At 41.7% G+C, this 27,306-nt stretch overlaps 7 protein-coding genes across 10 annotated transcripts; 4 read left to right on the top strand and 3 right to left on the bottom strand.

Moving 5' to 3' along the window:
• Positions 1–73: 73 nt before the first annotated feature.
• LOC103995040 (ras-related protein RABA1f) lies at positions 74–1,968 on the top strand. The gene is made up of 2 exons (XM_009415529.3): positions 74–529; positions 1,267–1,968. The coding sequence occupies exons 1-2, from the start codon at positions 312–314 to the stop codon at positions 1,703–1,705; spliced, it is 657 nt and encodes a 218-aa protein (XP_009413804.1). The 5' UTR covers positions 74–311; the 3' UTR covers positions 1,706–1,968.
• Positions 1,969–2,801: 833 nt separating this feature from the next.
• Positions 2,802–5,035, bottom strand: LOC135644063 (dynamin-related protein 4C-like). The gene has a single exon (XM_065161469.1). It carries the CDS (start codon positions 4,973–4,975, stop codon positions 3,056–3,058), a length of 1,920 nt encoding a protein of 639 aa, XP_065017541.1. The 5' UTR covers positions 4,976–5,035; the 3' UTR covers positions 2,802–3,055.
• Positions 5,036–6,305: 1,270 nt separating this feature from the next.
• On the top strand, positions 6,306–7,076 carry LOC135644942 (protein DMP4-like). Its single transcript, XM_065162928.1, has one exon. It carries the CDS (start codon positions 6,367–6,369, stop codon positions 6,979–6,981), a length of 615 nt encoding a protein of 204 aa, XP_065019000.1. The 5' UTR covers positions 6,306–6,366; the 3' UTR covers positions 6,982–7,076.
• A 1,019-nt stretch (positions 7,077–8,095) lies between these two features.
• LOC135644653 (signal recognition particle 19 kDa protein-like) lies at positions 8,096–10,739 on the top strand. The gene is made up of 4 exons (XM_065162430.1): positions 8,096–8,293; positions 8,836–9,034; positions 9,139–9,238; positions 10,419–10,739. The coding sequence occupies exons 2-4, from the start codon at positions 8,858–8,860 to the stop codon at positions 10,550–10,552; spliced, it is 411 nt and encodes a 136-aa protein (XP_065018502.1). The 5' UTR covers positions 8,096–8,293; positions 8,836–8,857; the 3' UTR covers positions 10,553–10,739.
• A 251-nt stretch (positions 10,740–10,990) lies between these two features.
• Positions 10,991–13,375, bottom strand: LOC135584439 (probable protein ABIL3). 4 transcript variants are annotated; one of them, XM_065162428.1, is made up of 10 exons: positions 13,008–13,375; positions 12,721–12,874; positions 12,383–12,465; positions 12,151–12,301; positions 11,964–12,063; positions 11,793–11,858; positions 11,677–11,704; positions 11,471–11,583; positions 11,294–11,388; positions 10,991–11,172 (listed from the first exon to the last, which is right to left on the bottom strand). In XM_065162428.1, the coding sequence occupies exons 2-10, from the start codon at positions 12,829–12,831 to the stop codon at positions 11,020–11,022; spliced, it is 900 nt and encodes a 299-aa protein (XP_065018500.1). In that variant the 5' UTR covers positions 12,832–12,874; positions 13,008–13,375; the 3' UTR covers positions 10,991–11,019. The 4 variants fall into 4 exon arrangements, with proteins under 4 accessions (XP_065018500.1, XP_065018499.1, XP_065018497.1 ...); XM_065162427.1 differs by having other exon boundaries at positions 11,677–11,713; positions 13,008–13,147; XM_065162425.1 differs by having other exon boundaries at positions 11,677–11,713; positions 11,964–12,150; positions 12,223–12,301; positions 13,008–13,147.
• A 1,090-nt stretch (positions 13,376–14,465) lies between these two features.
• Positions 14,466–17,102, bottom strand: LOC103995132 (protein IQ-DOMAIN 21-like). Its single transcript, XM_009415662.3, has 4 exons — positions 16,930–17,102; positions 16,524–16,832; positions 15,339–15,761; positions 14,466–15,247 (listed from the first exon to the last, which is right to left on the bottom strand). The coding sequence occupies exons 1-4, from the start codon at positions 17,008–17,010 to the stop codon at positions 14,687–14,689; spliced, it is 1,374 nt and encodes a 457-aa protein (XP_009413937.3). The 5' UTR covers positions 17,011–17,102; the 3' UTR covers positions 14,466–14,686.
• A 6,376-nt stretch (positions 17,103–23,478) lies between these two features.
• LOC103995045 (phosphatidylinositol 4-kinase gamma 4-like) lies at positions 23,479–26,681 on the top strand. Its single transcript, XM_065165427.1, has 2 exons — positions 23,479–25,509; positions 26,304–26,681. Exons 1-2 carry the CDS (start codon positions 24,166–24,168, stop codon positions 26,679–26,681), a joined length of 1,722 nt encoding a protein of 573 aa, XP_065021499.1. The 5' UTR covers positions 23,479–24,165.
• The last annotated feature ends 625 nt before the right edge of the window (positions 26,682–27,306 follow it).

Here is a 27,306-nt window from a genome sequence, read left to right as displayed (position 1 = left end):
ATATGGAATACATGCGGGTCCCACAGGAGCTCCCAAATCATATAGTAGGTACTTGGAGATGGTTGAGCGAGGAACGGATTCCCACGGCCGCTGCCAATCGTGAAGAGACTTCGTCCGCCTCGTTCCATATTCCACCGAGACAACGCCTCCGTCGTCGAGCTTGGCAATTCGTCGGTCCATCTTCCTCCTCATTCTTCCTCTCTTTCTCTATCTCTTTCCTTCTCTCCTTTGGATATAAACACAACTCCCAAAAAGAGCCTAAAAGAGAGAGAAGAGAGCAGAGCAGAGCAGAGGCGCGTTGGAGGAGAAGAATGGCGTACATGGCGGACGAGGACTACGACTACTTGTTCAAGGTGGTGTTGATAGGGGATTCCGGGGTGGGGAAGACCAACCTGCTATCCCGCTTCGCCCGCAACGAGTTCAGCTTGGAGTCCAAGTCCACCGTCGGCGTCGAGTTCGCCACCCGCACCATCCATGTCGACAACAAGCTCATCAAGGCCCAGATCTGGGACACCGCCGGCCAAGAAAGGTCAGAACAAGGCCACCTCCCTTGCCTTCCCGTTTGCCTCCATTGGCCTGGTCATTCACCTCGCCCTGCATGATATCCACCTCGTTCGCTCATGATTGCACACGTTCCAAATCTATGTAGGTTGAACATCACAAGTTGAGTACTGCTTAGCCTCGACAGGAATTATAAGTTAGATGCCCGATTCTACATGTGAGGTCAAACCAACAAAACAATACTTGAGATTTTTCATTCCCCTTGTTGGTTTCTCTTGGATCGAATGTTATCATGTCTGTCCAAGTTCCATAGCCAGATAAATTTCCTTGTAGGCATGCATTGGATTTGGAACATGCATCGGCGATAAGCTTCTTTCTCTTCCTTTCAGTAGTAGGTCAAAGATCAAGTCTCAGTAGGTGAATCCTCGAAAGATATCATATTAGGCATTATGGTAGCAAACCAATCACGAGGCTATGATCTTTTCGCATCAGAAGAACGAAGAGCGTGTGAGATGTGCTTGTGGAAATGCAGGAAATACTTACTGCTACTAATAGTTGCTAGTATATCTTGCACTAGAACAAACATACACCTTTACATGTCCTTTGCTCCACTGTCCACCACTTCATGTCATTGTTTTCGGATCTTATCTTTAGGTATCATCTTGCAGCTTTCTTTTAATTTGCGTACGTACTGCTGCTACGGTAGCTTGACTGCAATGCGAATATGAATGTTTCTCTCTGTCCTGTTGATGCTTGTTTCTACAGATATCGAGCAATCACTAATGCATATTATAGAGGATCTGCTGCTGCGCTCGTCGTCTACGATGTGACTCGCCATGTCACCTTCGAGAACGCGGAGAGGTGGCTGCGGGAACTGCGGAATCACACGGATGCAAACCTCGTCGTCATGCTTGTGGGCAACAAAGCAGACTTGGGTCACATCAGGGCGGTCTCGGTGGAGGAGGCACAGGCCTTCGTTCAAAGGGAGAGGCTCTTCTTCATGGAGACATCTGCCCTCGACTCGACCAACGTGGAGAATGCCTTCACCCGAGTGCTGACGCAGATCCACCACGTAGTCAGCAACAAGAAGGTGCTTGGTGTGGGTGCTGATCCTGCAGCTTTGCCTGGAGGACAGACCATAAAACTCAACACCGAGGATGATGATGATGATGTGCGAGCTGTCAAGAAAACCGGTTGTTGCTAAGATTAGCTGCCACTCGTTCATCTCTACGATCTTTAATTTTCGTGTGGCATTTCTTCTGTAAAGCTTGAGGAAGGCCCTTCATGGAGATAAGGCTCAAGAACACTGGTTACCATGGAGGTTTTGTAGGTTGTAGGAAAGCACGGTCTTTTTTTCTTATTCTTTATTGAAAGCATAGTTCTCTTGCATCTGTTTGTTTCCATGGATTGTGTATCATCAACTGATATAACTGTTTCATATGCCAAGCGAACATGTTTTCTCTTGGATTATTGATCTACATAAGCTTATTTGTTCTGCGACTGCTGTAATATAATTCTAGGGAAATCTGAACTTGAGAGTCTTGCATAAGATAAGTAGACACCGCTCCAGCTGGAAGTCATACATCAACTGGAATAGGCATCATCTTCTGTTCAAGGCTTCAATTTATTTTCGATGAATCTGTTTAAATCGGCTTATAATTTCCACTAATCAGGTTTAATTAGATGAGGATTATATATAAATCTGAGTTTGATTCAAGTATTATGATAGGTTTAAGTTGGGGAAGGGAGGTGTTATGATAAATCTTGCATTAACTAAGAACCTGAATCGTTTGATTGGCTACCAAACAGGAAAGAATAGAAGATAAGAATAATTATTGAAAAAGTTTTATTGAGGATTTTTTTTAACAAAATATTCTATTTATACATATTAGGAGGAAAGATTTTCCTTAACAAAATAGAAGATTTCCCTCAACAGAGTAGATATTTCCTCTGAGGAAATCTTATATACTATCATGCCGATGGTGCTCGATACCAATCTTGGATTGATGCGTACCAATCTTGGATTGATGCAAAACAAACAGTTTACCAGCCAAAAGCTTCGTGAGTAGGGCAAGAGCATATCGCTGCTGTTGTTGTTACTGCGGCTACGACAGCAACCGCTGCAGCAAAGAAGAAAGCTACAACAATGGAAAAATCTATAACAATGTTGTAGCAGAGGAATAAGTTACAGTAGAGGAGGAAGTTACAGCAGAGGAGGAAGCAGCAATACTATAGCAGAGGAGGAAGCTACAGCAGAGATACAACAAGGAGAAAGCTACATTGATGCTACAATAGAAAAAAAAGTTACAATAGAGAAGGAAAGGTGGGGTAGTGCTGGTGAGCGCAGCACTAGAGACGTCACGGCGTCTATAATTATTGAAGAAGATGACGATACTTATGCCCCCTAAGCCATGGAAGACAAACGAAGCTATAAGATTATATGATACTTATGCCCCCCTAAACATATTGGAGACTAACGAGGACGACGAAACACCATCATACTACCATAGCAGCAGCCGAGCGAAAACAAAATACGGAGCACCACCAACAGCAGCTACCCGCTGTATATGCGATCATTTACCTGTGCCAGTACATCCTTGGACTCCTTTAGCAGAGTGATGCTCTTGTGGAGCCTCTCCCGCTTAGCTGCAATGGTGGCGGTCTCCTCCATCATTCGCTGCAGGCCGGTCATGCCTTCCCCAACCAGGTTGTTTATGATCTCCACCTCTATCTCGTTCTCCACCAAGCACTTGATGGTGTAGAGTATGTGCAGGGCCATTCCATCCACCAGCCTCAGCAGGACACTCTTCCAGTATGCCATCAACCTGGTTCTCAAGTCGAAGGCCTGGACTGCCATCCCCCCGTAAGGCCTCAGATGGCAGACGTCCACTGTCCCGAAACCACTGAGCTCCAACATGGTCGATCGACTGTGATCATCGATGACCACCTTGAAATCTCGCTGGCCATCCATCAATTCCGTCCATGTCTTGATGTATTCGGTATTCCAAGTGTAGTTGGCGGTCATCTCCATTTCTATGATCTCCTGGACAAACGCCAGAGATTTCCGCCTCATCTTGTTGACGACGTCTTGTGCTGTTACCCTGATTGAAGATTGAAGCTGCGGGAAGTTTTGGGATTGCAGCAGCAGCATCCGAACCACCACATCCTCGACGTAACCCCATACCTCGAGGACGAATTGGTGAGGGGCGTCCGCGACCATCTTGATCTTCCTCTTCAGAATGGTGTGGAAGGCGGTGGGAGGTAGAAAGTTGGGAAGCCCGATGCCCATCACCTCCTCCAAGACGTCGATCTCCTCCATCAGGAACTTGTCATCGGTAATAGGACACTGAGAAGGAAGTTGGTTGGCGTAGTGGATGTGCATGTCGGCAACGCGTGCTGTGGCGTGCATGTCCACGTCGTCAGAGAACTCTTCGAAGTCTCCTCGTATGAGTAGCTTCCTCAGCGACTCCTTCGAGGCACCCAGGATGCGCATGAAAACCCGCACAGCGTCGGCGATGGTGGAGAGGTGTTGTGGCATTTGTTCGAGCTCCGCGATGTTACGGTTAAGCTTGTCGTTGATCTTCTTGGCGATGTCGGGCAGGCACTTGGCGATGCTCGCCGTCTGGATCTGCGTCAGCTTTTGAGCGAGCATCTGGACTCCGACGATGGACTTGTCAATGCAGGAAAGCAGAGGATGTTCCTTGAAGAGCTTCATCTCCTCATCTCGAGCTTCTTCGTACGTCTCGTTGCCGACGCGGTTGCGGACGCAGACATAGCCGAGGCCGATGTTCACGTCGTCGGACGTCACCTTCTCGAGCAGTCCCTCTGGCGCCTTGTCGGCTTTGGTGACGACGGCGAGGGTGCGCTCCCCGGACTTGTCCACCCCCTGGGACATCCTGATGGACTCGCAGGTGGGGAAGTCGACGGTGGCGGAGAGGACGTTGAGGATGATGCTCTCCTTGGGTGTGATGTACTTCATTATGATCTGCGATATCTGCTCGTAGATGTTCTCCGGCTGGCCGTGGACGGGGACGCGGGTGATGCCGGGCAGGTCCACCATGGTGAGGTCAGGGACGCCCTTCCTCTTCACGATGAGGGTGATGGGAACGTCGGAGATGCCCTTGCTGGTGCCGGCGATCTCGTTGGTGGCCGCGTTGATGGCGTCTGGAACAGCGGATTCGGAGGTGGTGACGACCTTGCCCTGGTACTCGAGCTGCAGATGGGGCTCCTGGGCGGAGGGGTCGTTCTGGAGGCGCATGATGAGGGGAACGCGGGTGCAGATGCCCTGCCCACGCGGCAGGCTGATGCCGGCGATGGACTCGAGGACGCTCGACTTGCCGCTGGACTGATCGCCCACGACCACGATGGTGGGCAGCTCGATGCCCTCCTGCATCACGTTGAGGTGGCGCAGGCGGTCGACGGCATCGAGGAGGGGGCGGATGCGTTGGTTGTAGGAAGAAGCAAGCGCGGCCATATTGGAGCACCTTACTCTGCACTCTCTCCTCCTGTTGTTGCAGGAGCCGGGCTTCTCGCGTAGCACATATATATAGACAGTCTTCAACTTACTTAACACGCAAGTCTTCATCTTTCCTTGGATGTTGGAAACAGATGTTTCTATTCATAGGTAATGTCTCCCACATAAATTTTTTTGGACGAGAAAATGATGTGTTTTATTATAATCGATATGTTTCATCTCTGAATCTTCATGTCATAGATGAATGTTTTCCCATCACTTTTGTCACTGTTATTTTCTTACTTCATCAGCAAAGCACCTGCTGTCCCATTCGAGCACTTTATTTTCTTTTCTGCTCTCTTTCACCTTTCTCTTTCTTTCGGCTTTGAACTGTTTCTTTTCGTTTCCGTACAAAAAAAGAAGAAAGAGAGAGAGAGAGAGAAGACAAAACAGCAACACGGATACTGAACTGATGGGCAATTGCAATTGCCTCTCGCCATGGCTGGAATCCGATTCCTATACGAAGGGACGACTCGGGTGGTCCATCGACTTTGGTGGTCGGCGGTTTTCGCCAGTCGCCCACCAACGTAAAGCGGTCGGAATCGGAGGCCAGCCTTCGTCGGCAAGCGAGCGAGCGAGCGCGCGAGCACAAAGGAAGTGGCCATCTGCTTGTCCTCTGCAAAATGGGGGAGGAATTTAATCTCACTTATCAACATTGTGCTACGTCAAGTTTTTGTCTCATTGTTACTCGAGAATGAAACATGTAATGCCAATATTTAGTTTGGGGAAGAATTGAATGCTCCTATTTAGTCACACAATTATGTTAGATTTTATGATCTTTTATAATTTGATAAGATATATATAATATAATTAATTAAAATTTTAATAAAATATATTTTAGTTAATAAAAAAGAAGATAATCAAAAAATCACCTAATAACTCATTCTAGATAGTCTACTCACTTATATATAAACAGGATTTCTAGGGACAGAAACAAGAGGAATAGAAAGTTATCTCAGTTATAAAAAATTTCCTTAGATATATTTTCAGATGACATGAAAAGTACGTATCGTTAAGTCAGATCTAATTATTTGATTTCAATCACATAAAAGATTATTTTTATATTTAATATAATATATTACAGATTTTATGCTTTTACTTGTCTTAGCGTCCAAACAGCAGTATTTCATTAAAAGAAAAAAAATACTTTACTTGCGACGCGTTCTAAGTTCAACCCAAAAAAAAAATTCTAGTGCAAAACACAAGCCGAATCAATCATGGTGATAAATCCTGCCTGCAAGCGATTCCTCCCATCCCTGCTTTATGTACGACTGGCTGGAGTGACATGCTGCATATGTCGTTGTTGGAATCGAGTTCCGGGGGAGGAGGAGGCCGAAAGGAAAGAGAAGAAAATGGCAACTCATGCGGCAGAAGATGACCAGGAGAAGCAGCCTCTCATAAAATATGAGGAATCATCGGTCGACGATCCACCGAACTTGATTCAGAAGGCCTACCGCAGCACCGCCGACCTCGCCAACCACCTCCCGACGGGGACGGCGCTCGCCTTCCAAGTCCTCTCCCCCGTCCTGACCAACCAGGGCCGCTGCACCGACGCGAACCGGGTCATGGCGAGTTGCCTCCTGGCTCTCTGCGCCCTCTCGTGCTGCCTCCTCAGCTTCACCGATAGCTTCCGCGACGAAGCCACAGGGCGGGTCCGCTACGGCCTCGCCACGCTCAAGGGCTTATGGGTCATCGACGGCCTGAAACCGCTGCCGCCGGAGCTGGCCGCGGGCTACCGACTCCGCTTGGTGGACTTGCTGCATGCCTTCACCTCGCTGCTGGTGTTCGCGGCGGTGGCGTTGCTCGACAAGAACGTGGCGTCGTGCTTCTACCCGACGCCGTCCGAGGACACGCGGCAGGTCCTGTCGGCTCTACCCGTCGGGATCGGAGTTATCGGAAGCACATTGCTTGTTGCTTTCCCCACCAGCCGCCATGGAATTGGATTTCCGCTCTCTCCCGATACATGATATCTTGCTCGACTGCGTCTTTCGCTTGTTTGTCGGAGAACACCTGAGCATGCGTTCCATGTCTGTAACGATTGCACACTCGAGGAAAAGAATAATCTCAATTACAATGTTGCTTTCAAATAAGACGTCGAACTTAACCTTACACATCCTTCGATTGCGGACAGGCAAATTCAGATTGCTGCAAACACGCACTCTGTTTGACTGCTGCAAACACAAGAATGGAGGACCACTGATTACTCGTTGCTTAGATACATGCTAATTAAGCATTTAATGACAGAAGATAAAAATTTTTTCAACTATACAAGGAAATCTTTCTATTCTGTAGAAAATTTTTTCTCCTAATTTATATAAATAGGGGAAGGAATTAAAGCATTTTTATTTCTTCAATAAAACTTCTTCACTTCTTTTTCAATAAAGTTTCTATAATAACTATTCTTATCTTTTATTCTTTTCATCATCTGCATCTTATTTACAAGATACACTAAGATTTAATAAATATAGAGTATTTGATCATGAACAATACATTGTTTATAAAAATTTAATCTTATTGAAGATAGGATAAAAAAAACTTATATATGAACAAATACTAACAGAAGAATTAAACTAAAAGCATAATCACATAAAAGACTAAAATTTATATAAAAAATCTCTCTAATTAAAAAAAATAAAAATAAATCAGAAAAATAAATTCATCGTAAAAATAATGAATATACATATCTAAACAATAATTATAAAAAAATAATAAAAATATAAAAATTATATTACTGTATATGATATCATCATGTTTTTTGTTTTTTTCTTTCTTGTTCTACTACTCTCAAAAGAGTACGAGTTTAGATCAAAAGAAAAAAAAAAATCAACTACTGATGTGAGCTATGGGTTATTAATGTCGATCATAAATAAATAGGCCTAAGTGCTTGCGAAACCACGAGAGATTTTGAATCTACCTCAAATTAAATAGCGTCCCAACTTATCAACACAATCTGTAATCCTCAGCTCCATTCCACGTAACACCGTTAATTATTCCATCTCCTTCGTATCTAACGCCGTCAATTCTAACGTGCCGTTAAGTATTGGTCTGACCTTATCAAACCCACCGCTAGGTTGTCCTCCTCTCCGTCTCTCTTCTATTCCTTTCTTCCCGCAGTCTTTTTTTTTTGGTCTCCTGTTTTCTTCTGTCTAGAAAGAAGAGGAGTAGAAATCGGAGCGAGGAAGGGAACTCGAAGGAAAAATCGTGGCATCTGGATCGAAGAAAGGAGACCGATCCAAGTCCCAGTTTTTGCATCGACGGAAACCCTCGCCAATTGATTACGTATGGGTTCTTGTTCCTATAGGGACCAATATTCTTGCATTTTTCTTCTCTTTTTTGATTGAATCTGTGATGTGCTCTCCAAACCCTAACATGGACGTTTCTCTCTGAAAGACCGCGTTCTTTCGATACAAAAGGGCCTCGATTTGATCTGTCCTGCGCCTTCTCTGAAAATTATTGCTTCTTGTGTGACAAGACTGAATTTTGAAGCGATCTACCGTTGTATTAGTTCTTCTTCTTTTTTCCGTATGGAATTAGGATGTTTCGGTCAGATGAATTAGTTGTTCCCTGTCCATGGGCATTGATGATACAAAATTGTTCTTTATTAACATGTCATAGCAATTAAGAGATCCATCTCATCTACTTTTCGTTTACGTTGTCCTAATTTCTACAGTTCGATGTGAGATGCGTGATATTCTCATGACAATGCATTTGCCTTTCTTTATTGACTAAATTTGTTATATTTAGGGGACTTTTTGCATGGTCATAGAGATAACACAGATTGGGTTAAGCACAATTTGAATTTGTTCTCTATGTGCTCTCAGATCGCTCCTTGTTGAGTGAAAAATGCAGATTGACCCAGCCAATATAAAGAAATGGAATGTCATATACCCGGTGTACATTAACTCAAAGAAGACAGTTGCTGAAGGCCGCAGGATTAGTGCCACAAAAGCATGCGAGAATCCCACTTGCATTGAGATTGGTGATTGCTGCAGCTATCTCAAGATTCCATTTGCTATCGAGGTGTGCCAACTTACAATTCTCGCTTCTGCCTTGGTTGCACTGAGGTTGCAAACTATTGTTACATCTTACTTTGTTGATCTGTAGATGCATTCAAATGTTTGCAGTTAGACAAGGCGTATCCTCGGGACTTCATGCAAAGGGGGAGGGTCAGAGTCCAGCTTAAAAGAGAAGATGGATCTCTCTGGAATTCTGAAATCGATTCAAGTAAGGATCTTTATATCCAGAGTCTTCTGCATAGAGTATTATCCTATTCCCTATTCATGTAGTATAAAAATGTCATTGTCCTAGCCAGGTATGCCAACTGTGTTATAGATGTTACTTAAGAATGTTGAATTAAATGTTTTAGACATTGGATGATCTTCAGATTATTCTTTTTTATGTCATTGGAAAGGACAATTTAAATCTTCTAAGATAGAAGAAAAGGTTTTATCTGGAAGACCATATACTTAAGGTATCCCTAAATCAATGTGAAACATATAACAATAGAATGAAAGCTCAGTATGTACATTAGGAATATGGGTTGTAGTAAAAATAGATGCTAGTGATGGGAAGAGAAAAATTTCAACATTCATTTTATAGACGACAAAGAAAACTGTAAATTTACATGCTAATGTGCTAGAGTATTTGACTATTGAGGAAGATTTTAATTTTTAGAAAAAAAATAGACTGTTAGGTCAGTGATTGAGATGATGTTTACAACACTGGTGTTCTTTCTTTGAGATAGACAGGAAAATTTAAAGAACATTTCATTATGAGATATGAAACAAGCATTCACAGCAGGAGGTGTGATTGCCATGTTGGGCAGGAATGAAGAAGATTTGAGAGAGAAAAAGGGTAATGTGATTGTTGATTTTTCTGTATGCTGTGGTCTTTTAATTGCCAATAGTAGGTTCAAGGATCTTATAGGAGTGAACTCATCTATCTAAGAATTGTCCGTGATAGCAATCACCATCTTGGCCACAATGGTGTTTTGGGCTTACAACTACTACATTGCGACAAGTGTTTCTGTGGTTTCAAAGTTTGTGGCGGTTGGCATGGTTGCCACTATAACAAGATCCGCTTGTACTTACAACAAGAAGTGAGAATATCCCAACTATATATAATTATTTATATATAGTACTGAGTAGAAAAGATAAAAGATTTAATAATAAGCACACACAACATGCCTTTGATAATGAGATGCAATCTTGAGGCCAGTACATGAACAGAATGAGATGATTCAATCCTTACCCTTGTTGGTGGTCGACAAAGTCAATTTCATGCTAGAGAACTTCCGTCTGGATGTTGTTAATTTTTGGATTATCATTGTGAAATGTTCAACCTATTGGTTTTCTTCTCATTTTGTGTCTTGTCAATGGACTTACTGGTTGTCGACATGCTACAGAAAAGCAACTGATGCTGAGGATCGCAGAGTTAATCCCGAAGCACCATGGAAGGACCAAGAAGCAGGAGCCCGTCAACACTTCAACTGCTGCAGGACCTTCAAAATCCGGAAAGGGAGGAAGAAAGAAAAAGTGATGATGCAAGCCACCCGGAGATACATCGTCTCTCAAAGACTCATGACCTGTGCGGGTGTTGCGTTTTCACTACATTCGAACCTTACTTTGTCATGACAAACAAATCCCTCTAGCTCTGGCTTCTCTACATTTTTATCTTGTCGCACTGTTACTTTCATATTGGAGTATTTAGCTTCATTATTCGACAATGTTCAGTGTCACCATTTTGCTGCAAAATCTCACTGGCTTTGTTTGAAACATGGATTGGTAAACTGGAACTTCTCCCCCCTCCATTTCTTCTCCTGCAGCTGACAACTTGAGAGTACAAAGATTTGGCTCAAATAACTCTCGACAGTGTCGCTGCCTTCCACAAAGATGCATATGTCTCTAACATACAATCCATAAAAACCAATGCTTTCCTTCTAACCAGCAAAAATGAAGGACATGCTTGCATAAAACATTTTCTATTTTGTACATGTGTGAACTTGCTTAATATTCATCCAAGTAGCTGTACAGAGAGTCGTCCATCCATGACCTATTCCGCTTGAGCAGGGACTTGAGAAAGCCTCTCTTCTTGTTCGGAGTCTCTTTGCGTTCAGCACGCAAGCTTTTTGGAAGTGAATTTTGGGACTCCAGATGAGACTGCAATTTCACCAATAGAAGAGAATAGTCGTCAATCGTGGAAGAACTCTTTCTCTTTCTTTTCTCATATGTGATCATTTGCGACGAAAAGACCACAGAAGAAGGAACCAAATCATCCCACCTGCTTCGATGACTTGGGAATGGTTGGTCTATTTGCTGCCGATCTTGTTCGTGCAAGTGGATTAGAAGCTCCAAGCGGTGAGGTTGATCTTTTCTCTAGATTAAAAAGATGAAACTACGAATCATATGCATCTCAACTTAATGAAATCAGTATTAGCCAATTCCAGTTGGAGAGTACCCTCGGAAGAGATCTTCTCTGCTTGTGGTGAAGGTGAAGTCGAACGTCTGCTGCGAGAAGGTGATGAGGAGTGTTCTCTTGTCGAAGGAGAAGTGGATCGTGAAGGAACATTCCTACATGTAGCACCAAATACTCATCATTAAACTTCACCAATCTGGACTCGGATTCAACACTTCCAGCATCCTTAAATGGGGAATGACATTTACCTGATCGGAGATGTGCTACGCCCGATTGCTGAACAAGCTTGCGAAATGATCAAAATGTTCTTGTGTTTTCTCAGCCATATATATTCATTCATATGATACGAAGATTAGAACTATACCAGTCTGATGCTGCTGTAATTTGTGATTGTCCTCGGGTGGATGAAATCCTTCATCCATAAATTCACCTAATCACAGCAGAAAGAGAAGAAAATGCAGTATTACTAGTCATCCAATCCAAGCAATATCCAGAATGATGACTGCATTGTTGCAGATGGATGCAGTAAGTTTGCCTGGCAGAATGTAGCGCTCGTGATACTTGGGAGGTCTAAGCGAGAGAGATTGCTGAGAAAGGCCTTCGTGGTCGATCGATGCTTGCCATGTACGAAGTCTCTGTAGCAAGAACGGTAGAACAATGGTGAGACGAGGCGCTCCTACGCTTCGAGCATGATAGGTGAAAGGTAATCGACCAAATGGTACCTGCTCGATGCAAGACACTTCAGATTCTGCGACTGAGACCTCATCAACCTCTTCGCTGACAACACTGTTTACCTTACACGACACTGAACCTAAATGATCCACAGCATTGAGAATGGCCTTGACAGCATAATCCTTCAGACTCGTCACCAATCTGCAGAGTAGCTTCGAATTAGGAGGAAAGCTTCAACCATTTCACATCTCATCCATCGGAGAAAAGCTGATCCAAACATACATTTCTTTCTGGTCATCGTTGATGTAAGATAGTTCAAAATATGCAGCTGCAGAGTATAACTGTGACCGCATATTCCTCAATCCCTGAAACCCAGGAAGCAAGAAGGAAGAAATCAAGGTCTAATTTTATGTCCATGTACTAATAATGAACATGCGCTCGAGGACAACAAACATGGTAGAACTCTCATTTGACTAAAAAAATGGCATATTTAATGCAGAATACAATCAAGATCTGCAGAATAAACATCTAATGGGGATTCCAAAGATCTATATCTAGTCCCCCTCTAAGCTCACATAAGACACAGTGCAGTGGCTATAAACCAATGGGAATGTGAGTACCTTGAGACTCTCTGACAAGAGCAGGCTCTGTTGGATAGGGAAGCCATCCGAGCTTGATATCTCCTGATGGATGGGAGACAGAGAAGAGGAAGGTGGAGATGTGGTCTCCATGGATGCAAAGACCTCGATTTGCCCTCTTCCTTCCTCTACAAACCTTGTGATGCAGGAAGAAGGAAAAGCAGATGAGGAACTTCAAAAGTCAGCAACGCCCCCTTCATTCTTGCATAATTCCCATGCCAACCCAAGAGGAAAACTAAAAGGGCCCAGAGATGGGAAAGCATATACACCTTGTTTTGCTATACCCTCGACCAAAGCCAAGGTCCAGTTTTTGATGTCAGGAGTAGGATAGGATCGAAGCAGTGCAAGGCAGGAAGGTGAGAGACCTTGCGGATGTGATCTTTTTCCCTGCCGCACTACACTGGTGAGCTGATGCAGCAAGCACACTGACTCCAGAGCAAGAACAGTATGAGAAAAAGGGCAAGAGGGGTGTATTATTGTTCTCTTTAGTTGCCTCTGTCACCCTCAAAATCGAGCCTTTTAAGCTTCAAAAGCATCAGCTATACGGCATGTTGATCATCTTTAAAGCCTTTCAGCCTTTTGGTGGAGCAGGCTGAGCAGGGAGCTCATCATCAGCTTCCCACTTGAAAAGGAGCAACTTGAGGGCTCCTTTGCTTGCGTTCCAACTCTCCCCTCTTAAAAAGTAGTTGAACTTTGATTTGTTTCTCATCGAATCAATTGACATGACTTCCTAATTAAACATTTAAGAATATGTGATATATATATATATGATTCTTTTAGTTTGCAGAAATTAATATGGAATTCAATCTCAACACTGTTTAACTGCACATGATAGACTCACCTTTACACACACAGAGAGTGAGATAGATAGAGAGAGAGAGAGAGAGAGAGAGAGAGAGAGAGAGAGAGAGAGAGGGAGGGTCATTGGCTTTCAATCTTGATAGAGGAAGTTGAGCCATTTTGAACTTTGTATATGAACATAAAACGCATATCATATTGGAAAATTGCAGGCTTCTTTCTGTGCCAGAGAAGAGCTTGTCTTCCAATGAAGAAATGGGGCCATGAAGTTTGACAGAAGATCAAATCTTTGGTTTCTGTAATACTTTAACAAGCATTCTTTACTTTTTGCTTCCATCTTGTGTTTGATTCTAATCTATCCCTGTTTTGATTTTTTGACTGCATCTTTACTCAAAGTACTCCATTGAGCTGGCAAAACATGGCTTGCCAATGCCAGGTGCACCTGATGGTCCTCCATTGAAGACTACCAAGTGCTTGCCATTCCCACACACACAATCAACAACAACACATGCCCTTCTTCTTCTATTAAAGCTGGTCTTTAGGACAGATCAACTCACATGCCAATTGAGCTTTCCACTGTTCCCACCCACCCAGGTTTTCATAGGACTTGTTGCCATTGAATGAAGCAACCATCCAATTTTTTGTTGGTCAATCATGATGCTACATCCTTCTCCATTGAATTGGTAAGATGGGATTCTGGCTCTCACCATTTCTTGGACCTCATGATTGTATTACTACTCATTGTTTGTCTGATGCAAGTATATTGATGCAGCAGTAGCACAAGCAAGAAATCAGAAATCAGAAATCATGAACTTGTAAGGAAGAGCAGATCGATCTGACTGTGAAACCATCAACTAATCAATTTTCAGGCAGTGGAACCATCTTCAAATGCATATTAATAATCAACCAAGAAAAAGATGCAGAGTCACTGCAAACCAAAAGAGAGCCCCCAAATGTCTTAATTGCTGAGGTAAACGACACACTCGATCTCGATCATCAGTCACTGCATTTATTCGTCATCGTTAAGCCACGACACACCCTCTTATTCGAAATATACAAAGCACGGTTTCAAGATACACACAATCCAGCCGTAGTGATATGCAAAGAGTTGCTGCGGTGTTCTTCCTCTGCTCCTGTACGCATTTGGCCCTCAGTCGTTTACAGCAGTCAGCCTTCCCCGACCACCGGACGAAGGCGTGCGGTCGTGCCCGCCGCAGCTCGAATCAGGGCTGTACGCCCTGTGCCGCCTTGTCTGCATGCCAAGGGCCACGCCCATGTGGCTGGGGCTTCGGGCGGCCGGATTAATTGTCGTAGACGTCCCTCCGCCGGAGCTCGACGAGTCGGCAGCGTTATCCGACCTCCCTCGAGATCTCCTGGTGGCGGCATTCCGCTTCGGCTCGTGAGGTTTGGCTACCGGAACCTGGGCTCGAACCTTGGCCCTGGCCGACTGCGTGGCCGCCATGTAGCTCGGAACCGCCGCCGGCTGAGCCGGTTCATCTCTGAGATGATAGGAATAGTGCGTGGGGTTGACTGGGCTTCTTCTTCCGGTATCCATCTCGACCGTCTTCTCCGACAAGCCGTCCATGGCGGTGGCCGTGACGTAGGAGCTCACTGGCTGCGGCGGGGGTGCGCCATGCTGGGCCCCCCACTGCTGGGCGCCCATCCACCTCTCCAGCCAGTTCCAGCCCCACTGTCCCTTCTCATGCTTCGGCTGCGAGGTTTGACAAAAGAAGTACGAGCATCGGCGAAGTTTGGGTGGCGCAAAAAACCAAGGGAGAAGGGGAGGCACAGAAGACCGATACCAGCTGATAAGCGTAATCGTAAGCGGCACCGAGCTTGCGCTGGGAGTTGACCGTGATGGAATCCGAGCTCTGCTGTCGCCCGTCCCACTCGCTGAGACGCTGGCCTCCCCCGTCCACTTCGTCGCCGACGTCGCCTCCTTTCATGAAGTACAAGTCTTGGAGGCGATCCCGCGGTGCTGCTCCTCGCTCCAGGTGGCGGAGGTGGCAGGGGTCATGGTAGGCGGGGGCGGTGGTGGGGGAGGGGGAGAAGAGCAGGTTGCGGTGGCTGGCGAGCTGGAGGCGGTGGGCGCGGGCGAGGGCCTGCACGCGGACGAGGGATTGCATGCAGCGGAGGGTGACGTGGGCCCGCTTCCGGACGTGGTGGCCTCTCACCAGCGCCTGCAGCTTCACGAGCGCCCTCAGCGCCCGCAACGCCCTGCGAGCCTGCAAACGCAGCCGCCGCTGTCATTTCTTCATCAATCTACCATGGCCTTAACAAGTAATAACGAGTCGATCGCAATCAATACAATCTTGCGTTCCCATCCACGGAGTCTTTGGGCATCACTGCGCAAGAACATGAAATAAATGGAGGTGTTGGGTTGAGAGTAACCCCACAGTGCAACTTTAGGTCGAAGTTTATTGCGACATGGACGGTGACTCAGTTGGTAGGGCATTGGCCACCCTTTCCCTTTCCCTTTCCATGCCGTGTCATGCAGGGCTTGCAACCTCATCACAATCTAGTGCAAATTCCAAAGATGAATATAGGTGAGACTCATCATCTATCCTTTCCCTTGTTCGACCAAGTTAACCTGTCCGCTTCGTGGAAGGTTTGGTGTCTTCCGTAATGCAGCTGCGTTGTCAACTTGATTAGCATCACAAGTTACATGCCACCCTTTCTGATATCTAATTGGAAACCGAGCAGTGTGTGATCAAAGGTTTTATTGGTGTTTGATGGCTAAAACTAATGAATTTTTCTATAATAGCTTATAGAAAAAGGAAGATAAAATCCCTTTATAATTAACTCATCGTTAGCATTTTATTAAGCAGGAATTATCTAATAAAAACAATGTTTTTGCTTCGAGATTATTATTATTACTATGACTATTAACTTGATGTTATCTCACGCTACGACGTGGGAGAGCGTGGTGGCGAACGTAGGTGCCAAGGGGGAGGGGGGGGGAATCGGGGAGTGGTGGTGGCGCTCACCAAGTAGCCGCGGTAGAATGCCTGGATGACGACCGCCGCCCGCGCCTCCCTCGATGGCCGGTCGTAGCCCCCCAGCCGCACCACCCTGGCCGCCGCCTCGGCTGCAGCCGCCGCGGCCTTCTTCGCCTCCGCGATCGCCCGCTCCCGCTCCCGCTCCGCCGCATCGTCCTCATCCTCATCCGCTCCCCAGTACCCGCCGCCGCCGTCGTGGTTGGTCGCCTCCGACGACGCCTCGGCCGGGAAGTGCTCTACCGACACTATGTCCGCGGCCGCCGTCTCGTTTTCCTCCGCCTCCGCTTCCCTATCCCTCTGCTCACACACGACGAAGAGAACAGCAAAGCCAACATCTCAGCTGGCGTCAAGAACGGTACTCATGGAGCAGGAGGAGGAGGGAGGGAGGCATTACCCGGCGATTCGATGAAGAGGATGAGTCCTTGGGCTTGAAGACCTTCTTCACAGTCGAGAGCCAGCTCGTCTTCTTCCCCATTGTCCTCCTCAGAGTCCTTAGGAACGCCAGAGAGAGAGAGAGAGAGAGAGGAGTAGCAGTACAAGTGGAGGGCCGCGAAGGCGCCGATGTTATTTAAGGATGGTCACGGGGACGCTGCCGCACTAAAAGCAAAAGGAGAAGACAAGAAAAAGAGGATAAATCTAGCGGTTAAACATTTTCTGAAAAGGGTGGGTAAAATTCCGAAATCCGTAGATAAAATACACAATAAATAGATTATTATATTATTATTATTTTCATTTATCATGTATACATGTTTGATGCAATAGTAGACACATTGATATTTAGATTAATTATGGGGGCTAATTACATGTTTTTTCTCTCTGCTTGACCCTTTGTAGCATTGAGATTATTAGATTTTTAAAAAATTATATTAGGATCCTCACAGTTTTAAAATCATTATATTTTATTTTAATTTTAATAATATCATCTTTTATTTTTTTTAATGAAATTCTTTATTCATGATATCACTATGGGCACCAAAGTGAAAAGCTATCTATCATCCAGTTTTACTATTTAACCAATTAATTATTTATAATTTTAAGTAATTAAAAAAATATATTTTTAAAATAAACTGATTTAGGAATCTTGGTTCAATCAGGTAATACAAAAAATATATATATATAATTAAACCGATGTCATTTGTAGAATTGGATCATTGAGCCAATTTAAATTAAATTAATTTAAATTATTTAATTTAACTAAAATAAGAGTCTCTCGAACCCGAATCGATTTATCATGTTCGAAACTAAACTATTGATGAACTGATTTGGACCACTCCTGAACTCTATATATCGTCATCTTTGCTCTAGCCATAGCCTACGATGCCATCTTGATCATCGCGTTGGCTCTTCTCCCTTGATGCCACCACCCTCACCCTATTGTCGAGCTAATTAGCCTCACCAAGTTCACTGTCTCCACCCTCCTCAAAACCACCTTTGCCAACTTGCTCCCCTCCGTTTAATGCTGCCTGTTTGTACCAATACACGAAAAGCCAATCCCCTTTTGTACCAAAGGCTTAACGTGTGAAATGATAATTTTTACCTTTGGCCAATTCGATTCAACACGTGGTGGTATCACGTGCATAGGATTCCATCAAAGAAACAAATAGCATTCTTAAAAATAAAATTAATTATAGTAATTTTAAAAATATGAAGACTCAATATAATTTTTTAAAAGTTTAAAACCCTGATCCTAACTAAGTAGAGAGTAAAATATATAATTAGCCCCTAATTATGGTCATGCTTAAACTATTATTATTTATTGGCTTCGAGTAAAGCATGGTTATGAGAATAAAATCGAATCGGCTTTTCGCTCGTTTAACTTATTTATTACATATTCTTTAATCAAATTTAATCGATTGATCAATTCAAGTTTTTAATCAACAAAAAAAAATGTAAGACGTTGATGATATCATTTATATTTTTATATAATAATAATAATGATGATGATAACAGTTATTAGTTTGAGTTTAAATTGGACATGGAGCTAGGATTTGGACTTTGAGAATAATGAGAGCTATTTGTTTATGATACTTGACTCTGATTTATATTCCAATTGAAAAATATTTGATGTGCTTAGTATCTTATATTTGAGTTCTTCACATCTACCCAAATTTGGATTCTTAGTAAATTTAACATTTGGGAAGTTGTAATGTTAAAAATGTAGTCATGGAACTCAATGTATTATTACATCTCTATGAATTTTAGATCAAAACAACAAAGGTGATGATATTACATCAAGGCATACTCTTTCCATTTCTATAATATAATGATTACAAATAACTCCGACCACTTAATATCAACATAAGCCATCATATCATAATTATAACATCCAATCATTCAATTAACTACTAACTTCAATCTTAATGGTTACCCAACTTAGAAAGATATTCCCAAGTGCATCCTCTAACGCACGAGAGAAATCATATCATCTCTATTTTCAAATCCTTTGAATCCCTATTGACTCAAGTATTAAAAGAGCCTTTCTTTGTTGGGTGTAGTTCTTATAAGTCCATCTATCAAATCTCTTACAAAACTTGTGGCAAGTTTTAAAGCTGGGCTTAGGTACACAACCAATATATGATATCTCATAAACATAAAATATAAATTTGATATCCTACAAAATTAGAATATCGACTCAACTTCATGAACACAATAATCTTATATACAAAATGTACCTAATGCACTTCAAATAAGGAAAAAAAACTCCAAACATCAAAAAAAGAAGGAAAAAAAAAAACTATGTGATGAGAGAGAATAGATGACATCAGTCACTAAAATATAAGGAAGAAAAATAGAAAAAAGAAGAAAAATATATTTTGGGCCTGTGTGAAAGGAGTTGGAAGTTTGGTAAATATTCTAAAGCTTAGAAAATTTTAAGTTTCTGAGTTTATAAGAAAGTACAAAGGAAAAGGAAGATCAAATATCCACCGTCAAAACTTTTCATTTGGTCGACAATTCAACTAAAAATGTGGTATATGGGCCATAAATATCATGGATGATGTATTAGAATTAGACTTCAAATATCATCGATGATGACATAACCAAATTCGATCATAAAATATCTTTTAACACGGATATGGTCAAACCCAAAGCATATGACAATGTCATTATCAAATCCAACCATGAAACGTTCCTAACTAGGTTATAATCAAACTTGATCATAAAGTAATATACGATAATGACACGATCGAACGTAACTATGTGATATTTTTTTGATAATGATGCGACTAAATTTAAATTTGATCATGAAGCATCATGCAGTGATGATGCAAATGAATTTGATCATGAAATATCCCATAAGAAGGATGCAATCGAATTTGACCATATCATCATATAATAATGATGTGATTAAATTTAGCGATGAAGTATTTGATGTGATTAAATCTAGCCATGAAATATTATATAATAATGATATGATTGATTACAACTATGAAACATCGTAACAAAGATGCGATCGAATATGATCATGAAGTATCATATGACAATAACAATATCAAATTTGACATAAAGCATCCCCCAATAAGAATATTGTTGAAATGAATCATAAATTATTATACAATGATGACATGATTGAATATGACTATGAAGTATCCTTTGGTAATCATACTATCAAATCCGACCATGAAGCATCATATGCTAATATTATAGTCAAATTTAGTTATGAAGAGTCACTAGATAAGAATGCAATTGAATTCATGAAACATCATGTGACAATGATATAAATTTAACCATGAAGTGTCCCTCGATAAGGATGTAGTGGAAATCGATCATGAAGCAAGTATTATACAATGTGAAGCGTCCCCCTACAAGGATGTAAATGAATCTAACCATGATGCAATATACATCAATGATGTAATTGAATATGATATAAAGAATTCCTCGATAAAGATATAGTCGAACCATGAACTATTATATAATAATGACATGATAGAATCTGACCATTAAAACTTCCTAACAAAGTTACAATCAAATCCGATCATGAAGCATTATATGCTAATGTTGTAATTGAATTTAATAAAGAGTCTCTTGATAAAAATATTATCAAACTTAATTATAAAATATCATACAATAAGAATATGATTGAATCTAGCCCTAAAGTATCCCTAACAAGGATGTGGTCGAACCTAATAACAAAACATCATATAATGATCCAACCATGAAGCACCCCCCAAATATATATGCAATCAAATTTGCTTATAAAGAATCATATAATAATCACACAGTCAAATTCAACCATAAAGCATCTCCTAAAATGAATGCAACCTAATCTAGCTATGAAGCATCATATGATAATTATACAACCAATCGAAGTGCCCCGTAATAAAGGTGTAACCAAACCTAGCCATAAACCATCATACGATAATGATGCAATGCCATGAAGTTTCATATAATAAAAATAAGATCTAATATGACCGTAAAATATTATATAATGATACTGTACTTGAATTTAACTATAAAGCATTCTTGGACAAAGATACAACTGAATCTAACCATGAAGTATTATATAATAATGACAAGATTGAATTTATCCAAAAAAATGTCACTCGATGATGCGTTAGGATCTAGCCACGAAGCATATAGGATGATGACATAATCAAATTTGTTCATTAAGTGTCACTCAATAATGATTGAATTCGATCATGAAGATCATTCAATGACAAACGATAATAAATCTAAGCTAGACACTATGTATATTCACAATAGATAATGTGATCATATTACTACATTTTGTCTGACTCATACCGTTAACACACAATAATGGATACACGAGAAAGTAAATGTGTAAGCAACCGAATAACAAATCACCCTATAAGAAGCCAAGTGTGAATAGAGACGTTGATCAAAACATTAATATTAGTAAGCAAAAGTTTCTATCATCAAATCAGAATTCCTTTTCAGTCAAAATATAAGTGGTTGTTTACTCAATAGATTCATCATTTGGAAAAGGAAAATCATCATTTTGATTCTCTTATTTTAATTTTAAAAATAAATTTAGTAGCCATAAGTCATAATTTTGATATTAAAAAATTTTGAGGGAACATTCATCAATATAGTCACAGAAACAATGAAATCATGATAGTTGGCTACTTTAAAGAGTAAAAAATAAAAAATTACTTAATAGAATAATAAATAAAAATAATATTTTTGACATGTTTTTGAATAGGCTTTGGAAATTATATTTTTAGAAATGAAATAACATATAATAAGGATACGATACCATGGAATATCATATGACAATGATGCAACTAACATAAAGCATCCCACATGGTTGAACCCAACCATCAATCATTATACGATGACAATATGATCTAATTCAACCATGAACTCTCCCTTAACAAGAATATTATTGATCCGACCATAAATCATTATACAATAAAGATAGTTGAATTTGATCATGAAGAATTACCCAATAAGCAAGTCCCTAAACATTAAGCATCATATAATGATGACATGGTAAAATCTAGTCATGAATTATTACCCAATAAAAATGTGATTCAACCTAAAGCATCATATGATAAAATGATCAAATCTAACTATAAAACATTCCCTAATAAGAAAATGATATGATCGGATCCAAGATAAAGTATCTCCCAACATATATAAGGTTGAACCTAACTATAAACTATTATACAATGATGACGTGGTCAAATTTGAAGTGTCCCTTGACAAGGATATTGTCGAACCAACCATGAAGTATCATATAATAATGATATGAACGAATTCACCCATAAAGTGTCCCTAATAAAGATATGACCGAATATAATTATGAAGCATAGTACGATAATGATACAATATAATTCAACCATAAAACATTCATTTACAAGTGTGGTGAAAGCCAATCATGAAGTATCTCTCAACGATGAAACATCATATAATAATGATGCGACTAAATCAGATCATAAAGTATTCCCGAAGAAGGGTATAGTCGAACCTAATTATAAAATATCATATACTCATGATAGAATCTGGCTATAAAGCATCCTATATGACGATGATATATTTGAATTTATCTGCAATGCATATCTCGATAATGATAATATGATCAAATCTAACCGTAAAACATCTACAACAATGACCCAATCGAATTTGTCCATCAAGTATTTCTCAACAATAACATACCAAATTAGACAATGAAACATAATAAAATATAATAAATCTAATCGAATACTAAATATATTAAAAATAGATGATATGGCCAAGTTACTCACCAAGCATAACGTTATGCTCGGAAAAGAGGAAGTAACATGTGGGTAATCTAAAGAAACATCACTCAAAGCCCAATTGATAACTAATCAAGACATTTATTCATCAAGACAGAATATCAATAGTTGCTATGAATTCTTGATGTCTAATTATCTTATTTATCAATCATCCTTTAATAATATGAATTTATTTTCAGCCAAAAATAAACAATTCTTTACTCAATCAATATATATTATTATTTTATTTTTAAAATAAATTTGAAAATTTGAGGATGGAACATTGGTAAGTATAACCACATAATCATGGCTCGAGGTCACAAAATTAAAGAAATAATAAATAATAAATAAAAATAAATTATGGGAATTGTGTTCTTAGGTAAGAAAGCAAAACTAATGAAATAGGACATAAGTGGCAATCAACTATGGTGAGGGAGGGATGATATGGAATTGGGAAGTGGCAATCGGTGGTTTTGGTAGGCGAATTATGTTAAATATTTATCAACAACTACTAATCATTGCTCTAAGAAATATAAAACAAGTACTTTGCGTTTGAAATTATTTCCGGCAAACGACTTATAAAGACCGACTAAAAGCAATTTTGGTTCTGAAAAGAAGTGAATTTTATGTGTATTCCTATACAAGTTTATAGAAAATTAAATGAATGCTTGAAGTAATTCGAGAGAACAAAACATCACCCCGCAACTTAGCTTATTACATCTCGATCCAAAATTATTATTACCATTAATAACGATTTCAAATATGTTTGACATTGTTAATGCAAATATGGAACAAAGAGAGAGAGACTTTTAACCGACTCGATATTCGACGGCTTTGCTCCTTTCCACGTAACGCCGTCGATCCGATCCCTGCCGTTCAATCGTCCACCTCATTACCACGTAGCGCCGTCATGACACGTCGCTAAATCTTGCTCTCCCTAATATAAACCCACCATTACGCTGTTGTCTTCTCCACCCCTCTCCTTTCGGCGTCCTCCAATCCGTTCGCCTCCTGTCTGCTGCTGCTGCTGCTGCTCATTGGGAATGGACAAAAGAAGAACTCGACGCAACGAAGCGAACCCGAAGGTAACATCTTGCATCCGGATCGAAGGAAGGAGACCGATCGAAGTCCCCCCAGTTTGCGTCGACGAAAGCACTTTCCGTTCGACTGCAACTGGGTGGTTCCTGTTCGGGTCAATCTCCTTCGGTCTTTCTTCCCCTTTTGTGTAGAAAACATCACATTGATGGAATCATCGGAATCCTTGGTTGTTCTGAGAATCCTGAATTGGTTCTCCGAAGCTTCCCGTGATTCCGTGATTGGTTCGTAGGATAGATTTGAATTTCTTGTTAAGATGGCCGTAGTTGGAGATGAATTGTAGCTTCTGAGGAACCAGGCGGTTGTTTTGCTCCTTCCTTGTCTGTTAGGGCACGACGATGTCGTCGTCCGCGCTCGTAGCAAACCCCACCCTGGAGGATTCAGCGCTCTCCCCAGTCAGTTTCGAAGGCAGCCGACGCCCGCATTGCTCGCCGGAGGCAATCCTGATCTACCTCACCGTCCCGGGGTCGCCGGTGATACCTATGAAGGTGTTGGAGTCGGATTCGATCGCCTCCGTGAAGCTTCGAATCCAGAGCTTCAAGGGTTTTGTTGCCGGGAAACAGACTCTGAAGTCTAATGGCAGGGAGTTGGCACGGAATGAGAGCCTGGTGAGGGACTACGGCTTGAGCGATGGGAATGTCCTGCAACTTGAAACTAGACTCTCCGATCTCCGATCTATCACTATAAAGACCACCTGCGGCAAGAAGTATGAGTTCCAAGTGGAATCGCGCCGCAACATTGGGTATGTTAAACGGCAGGTTGCCGAGGGTGGTTGGGCCTTGGGCAATCTCGAGGATCATAAGCTGGTGTGTGATGGTGAGGAGATCGGTGACGATCAGATTATCGATGACATCTGCAAGAACAATGACGCTGTGTTCCATTTGGTGATCCCCCAATCAGCAAAGGTTAGATCCAAACCTGTTGAGAAGGACAACGAGCTGGTGGTGGTTGCTTCTGATTGGAAGAAAAAGAAGGGGATCGATGATCTTCAAATGGTTGCTGGGAAGCCACGGCATAGACATTGTTGGATTCAGCAGAACATTGTCGATCCCAAAGTTGAACACTCTCCGGCGATCATGGAACTGGTCCGATCGACCTCTGCAGGGCTGGAGAAGGGGAACCCACCGATTCTGTCTACGGAAGGCTGTGGGGGAGTTTACTTCATGCAGGACGCCCTGGGTCACAGGTGCATTGGCGTGTTCAAGCCGATCGACGAGGAACCCATGGCTGAGAACAATCCTCGAGGGCTTCAGTTGTCGACAAATGGTGAGGGAATGAAGAGGGGGACGCGTGTTGGAGAGGGAGCAATGAGAGAGGTCGCAGCATATGTACTCGACCACCCCTTGGGCGGACGACGCATATCCGAGGAAGCTGGGTTTGCTGGTGTTCCACCGACAGTCATGGTGGGGTGCTTGAACCGTGGTTTCCATCGTTCCGATGAGGATAACGGTGCGGGAAAGACGGTTAAGGTTGGATCCTTACAGATGTTTGTGGAGAACTGTGGAAGCTGCGAGGAAATGGGACCTCAAGCATTCCCGGTTGGGGAGGTTCAGAAGATAGCCGTGTTGGATATACGGTTAGCGAATGCTGATCGCCATGCTGGGAATATATTGGTCTGCAAGGATAACAAAGGCCGGATAAAGCTGGCTCCCATTGATCATGCATACTGCTTACCTGACAGGGTAAGTCTTTGCCCTTTCTTTTTTTCTTTTTATTTGTTGTGCTTAATTTGTTAAAGAACGTTAAATTGATACCAAGTCATACACGATTGCTTTGGTCTTCCATCTGTATTCAATGAATGATCACGATTTAGATTGTTTCCTCGAGAATGATAGATACTTCATTCATGTGCATCCGAGGATACCTTGTCTTTATCCGGATTCTTCAATAGCTGTATGTTTTTTTTTACTTTGTTCTTGCTAATCTTGATCAATGTTATCTGACATGACCTCCTCCGATAACAATATGTATGTACCTCATCACAAAAAATTCCTCAATATGAGAAAGATAGCCCCCAGTAATTCCTAAGAACCTCTAGGCTTTCAGAACCAAAACTAAATTTCCTGATGTTTCAGAGAACCTGATCCAAAACAGTTTCCTTGTATACATGATGTGTTTCTCATGCTCCATGACCTTACAACATTTTCTTTATGTGCATGGCATGTTTGTTGGGCCCTATGTATAAATTTCAATATAATCCTAAAGAATAATATATATATATATATATATATATATATATATATATATATATATATATATATATATATATATAATATCTTTAATGACTGCACATTCTGAATATTCAAGAGTTACCTTGTTGTAGTTGCATGCCAGACAAGCTAACCGGTGTCGCTTCCAAATGACCAAATGTCAGTGCAATGCCTTATTAGCAGAGTTGGTGTGTCAGTTGATGCTTATGACATGTATCGTTTTCTTAAATAACTGATGATAAGCTTTTGCACCTCTGGTGCCACAGTTTGAAGATTGTACCTTTGATTGGCTCTATTGGCGCCAAGCTCGGCAGCATTTCAGTGGTGAAACCATTGCTTACATCAAATCACTAGATGCTGAAGAAGATATTGCACTTCTCAAAAGCTATGGGTGGGAACTGTCACCTGAAAGCTCTCGCACTCTTCGTATCTCAACCATGCTTTTGAAGAAGGGCGTACAAAGAGGGCTGACTCCCTACGACATCGGAAGCATCATGTGCAGGGTAACCACCGAGAAGGAATCAAAAATTGAGGAGATCATCCGTGAGGCGGGGAATGCTATCCTGCCACGCTCTCGTGAAACTGCATTTCTGGAGTGTGTCTCTGAGATCATGGATCGTCACCTCGACAAACTTTTATCATAGGATAACTGATTACTGTTCCATATCTATTGTAATCAGATGTAAGTCTATTAACAGCCTATTTAGACTATCATAGGATAACGGAATGGTGGTTGTAAGTAAGCAAATCACCCATCCGATATATTAGGACACAGATGTTCCCTGCTTGGATGCACAAGTCAAATTTCTTGTGCTATCCAGATCTTATATATATTGTTGATAAGACAGAATTACAATTTCTCCACAACAAATGTGTTGTAGCAGTAGTTTTCTTTTATATATCTGTTATTAAATATCTAATTGGAAGGATAGATCAATCATTTATAGCATGTTTTTATCTTTGATTGAGATGTCAAGTACCTAATGAATACCAGTGTGGAGAATTCTTTGATTCCTTTGCCTTGGTTATCGGTGGAGGGGAAGGTCAAAAGTTCACATAGTTGAGACTTGGTAGCACTAAGTCTCAACTATGTGACCCCTGGTAAACCAATTGAACCAAGCCAAAATGGAATTGGTGGAACCCAACCCGAGTGTAGTCAGACAATTGAATCAAGCCAAAATGGAATTAGTGGAACCCAACCCGAGTGTAGTCAGACAATTGAATCAAGCCAAAATTGAATTGGTGGAACCCAATCCGAGTGTATTCAGA

This window comes from Musa acuminata, chromosome BXJ3-8 (assembly GCF_036884655.1).
Source record: "Musa acuminata AAA Group cultivar baxijiao chromosome BXJ3-8, Cavendish_Baxijiao_AAA, whole genome shotgun sequence".
Lineage (NCBI taxonomy): Eukaryota > Viridiplantae > Streptophyta > Magnoliopsida > Zingiberales > Musaceae > Musa > Musa acuminata.
This window is presented reverse-complemented; position numbering and strand designations above follow the sequence as displayed.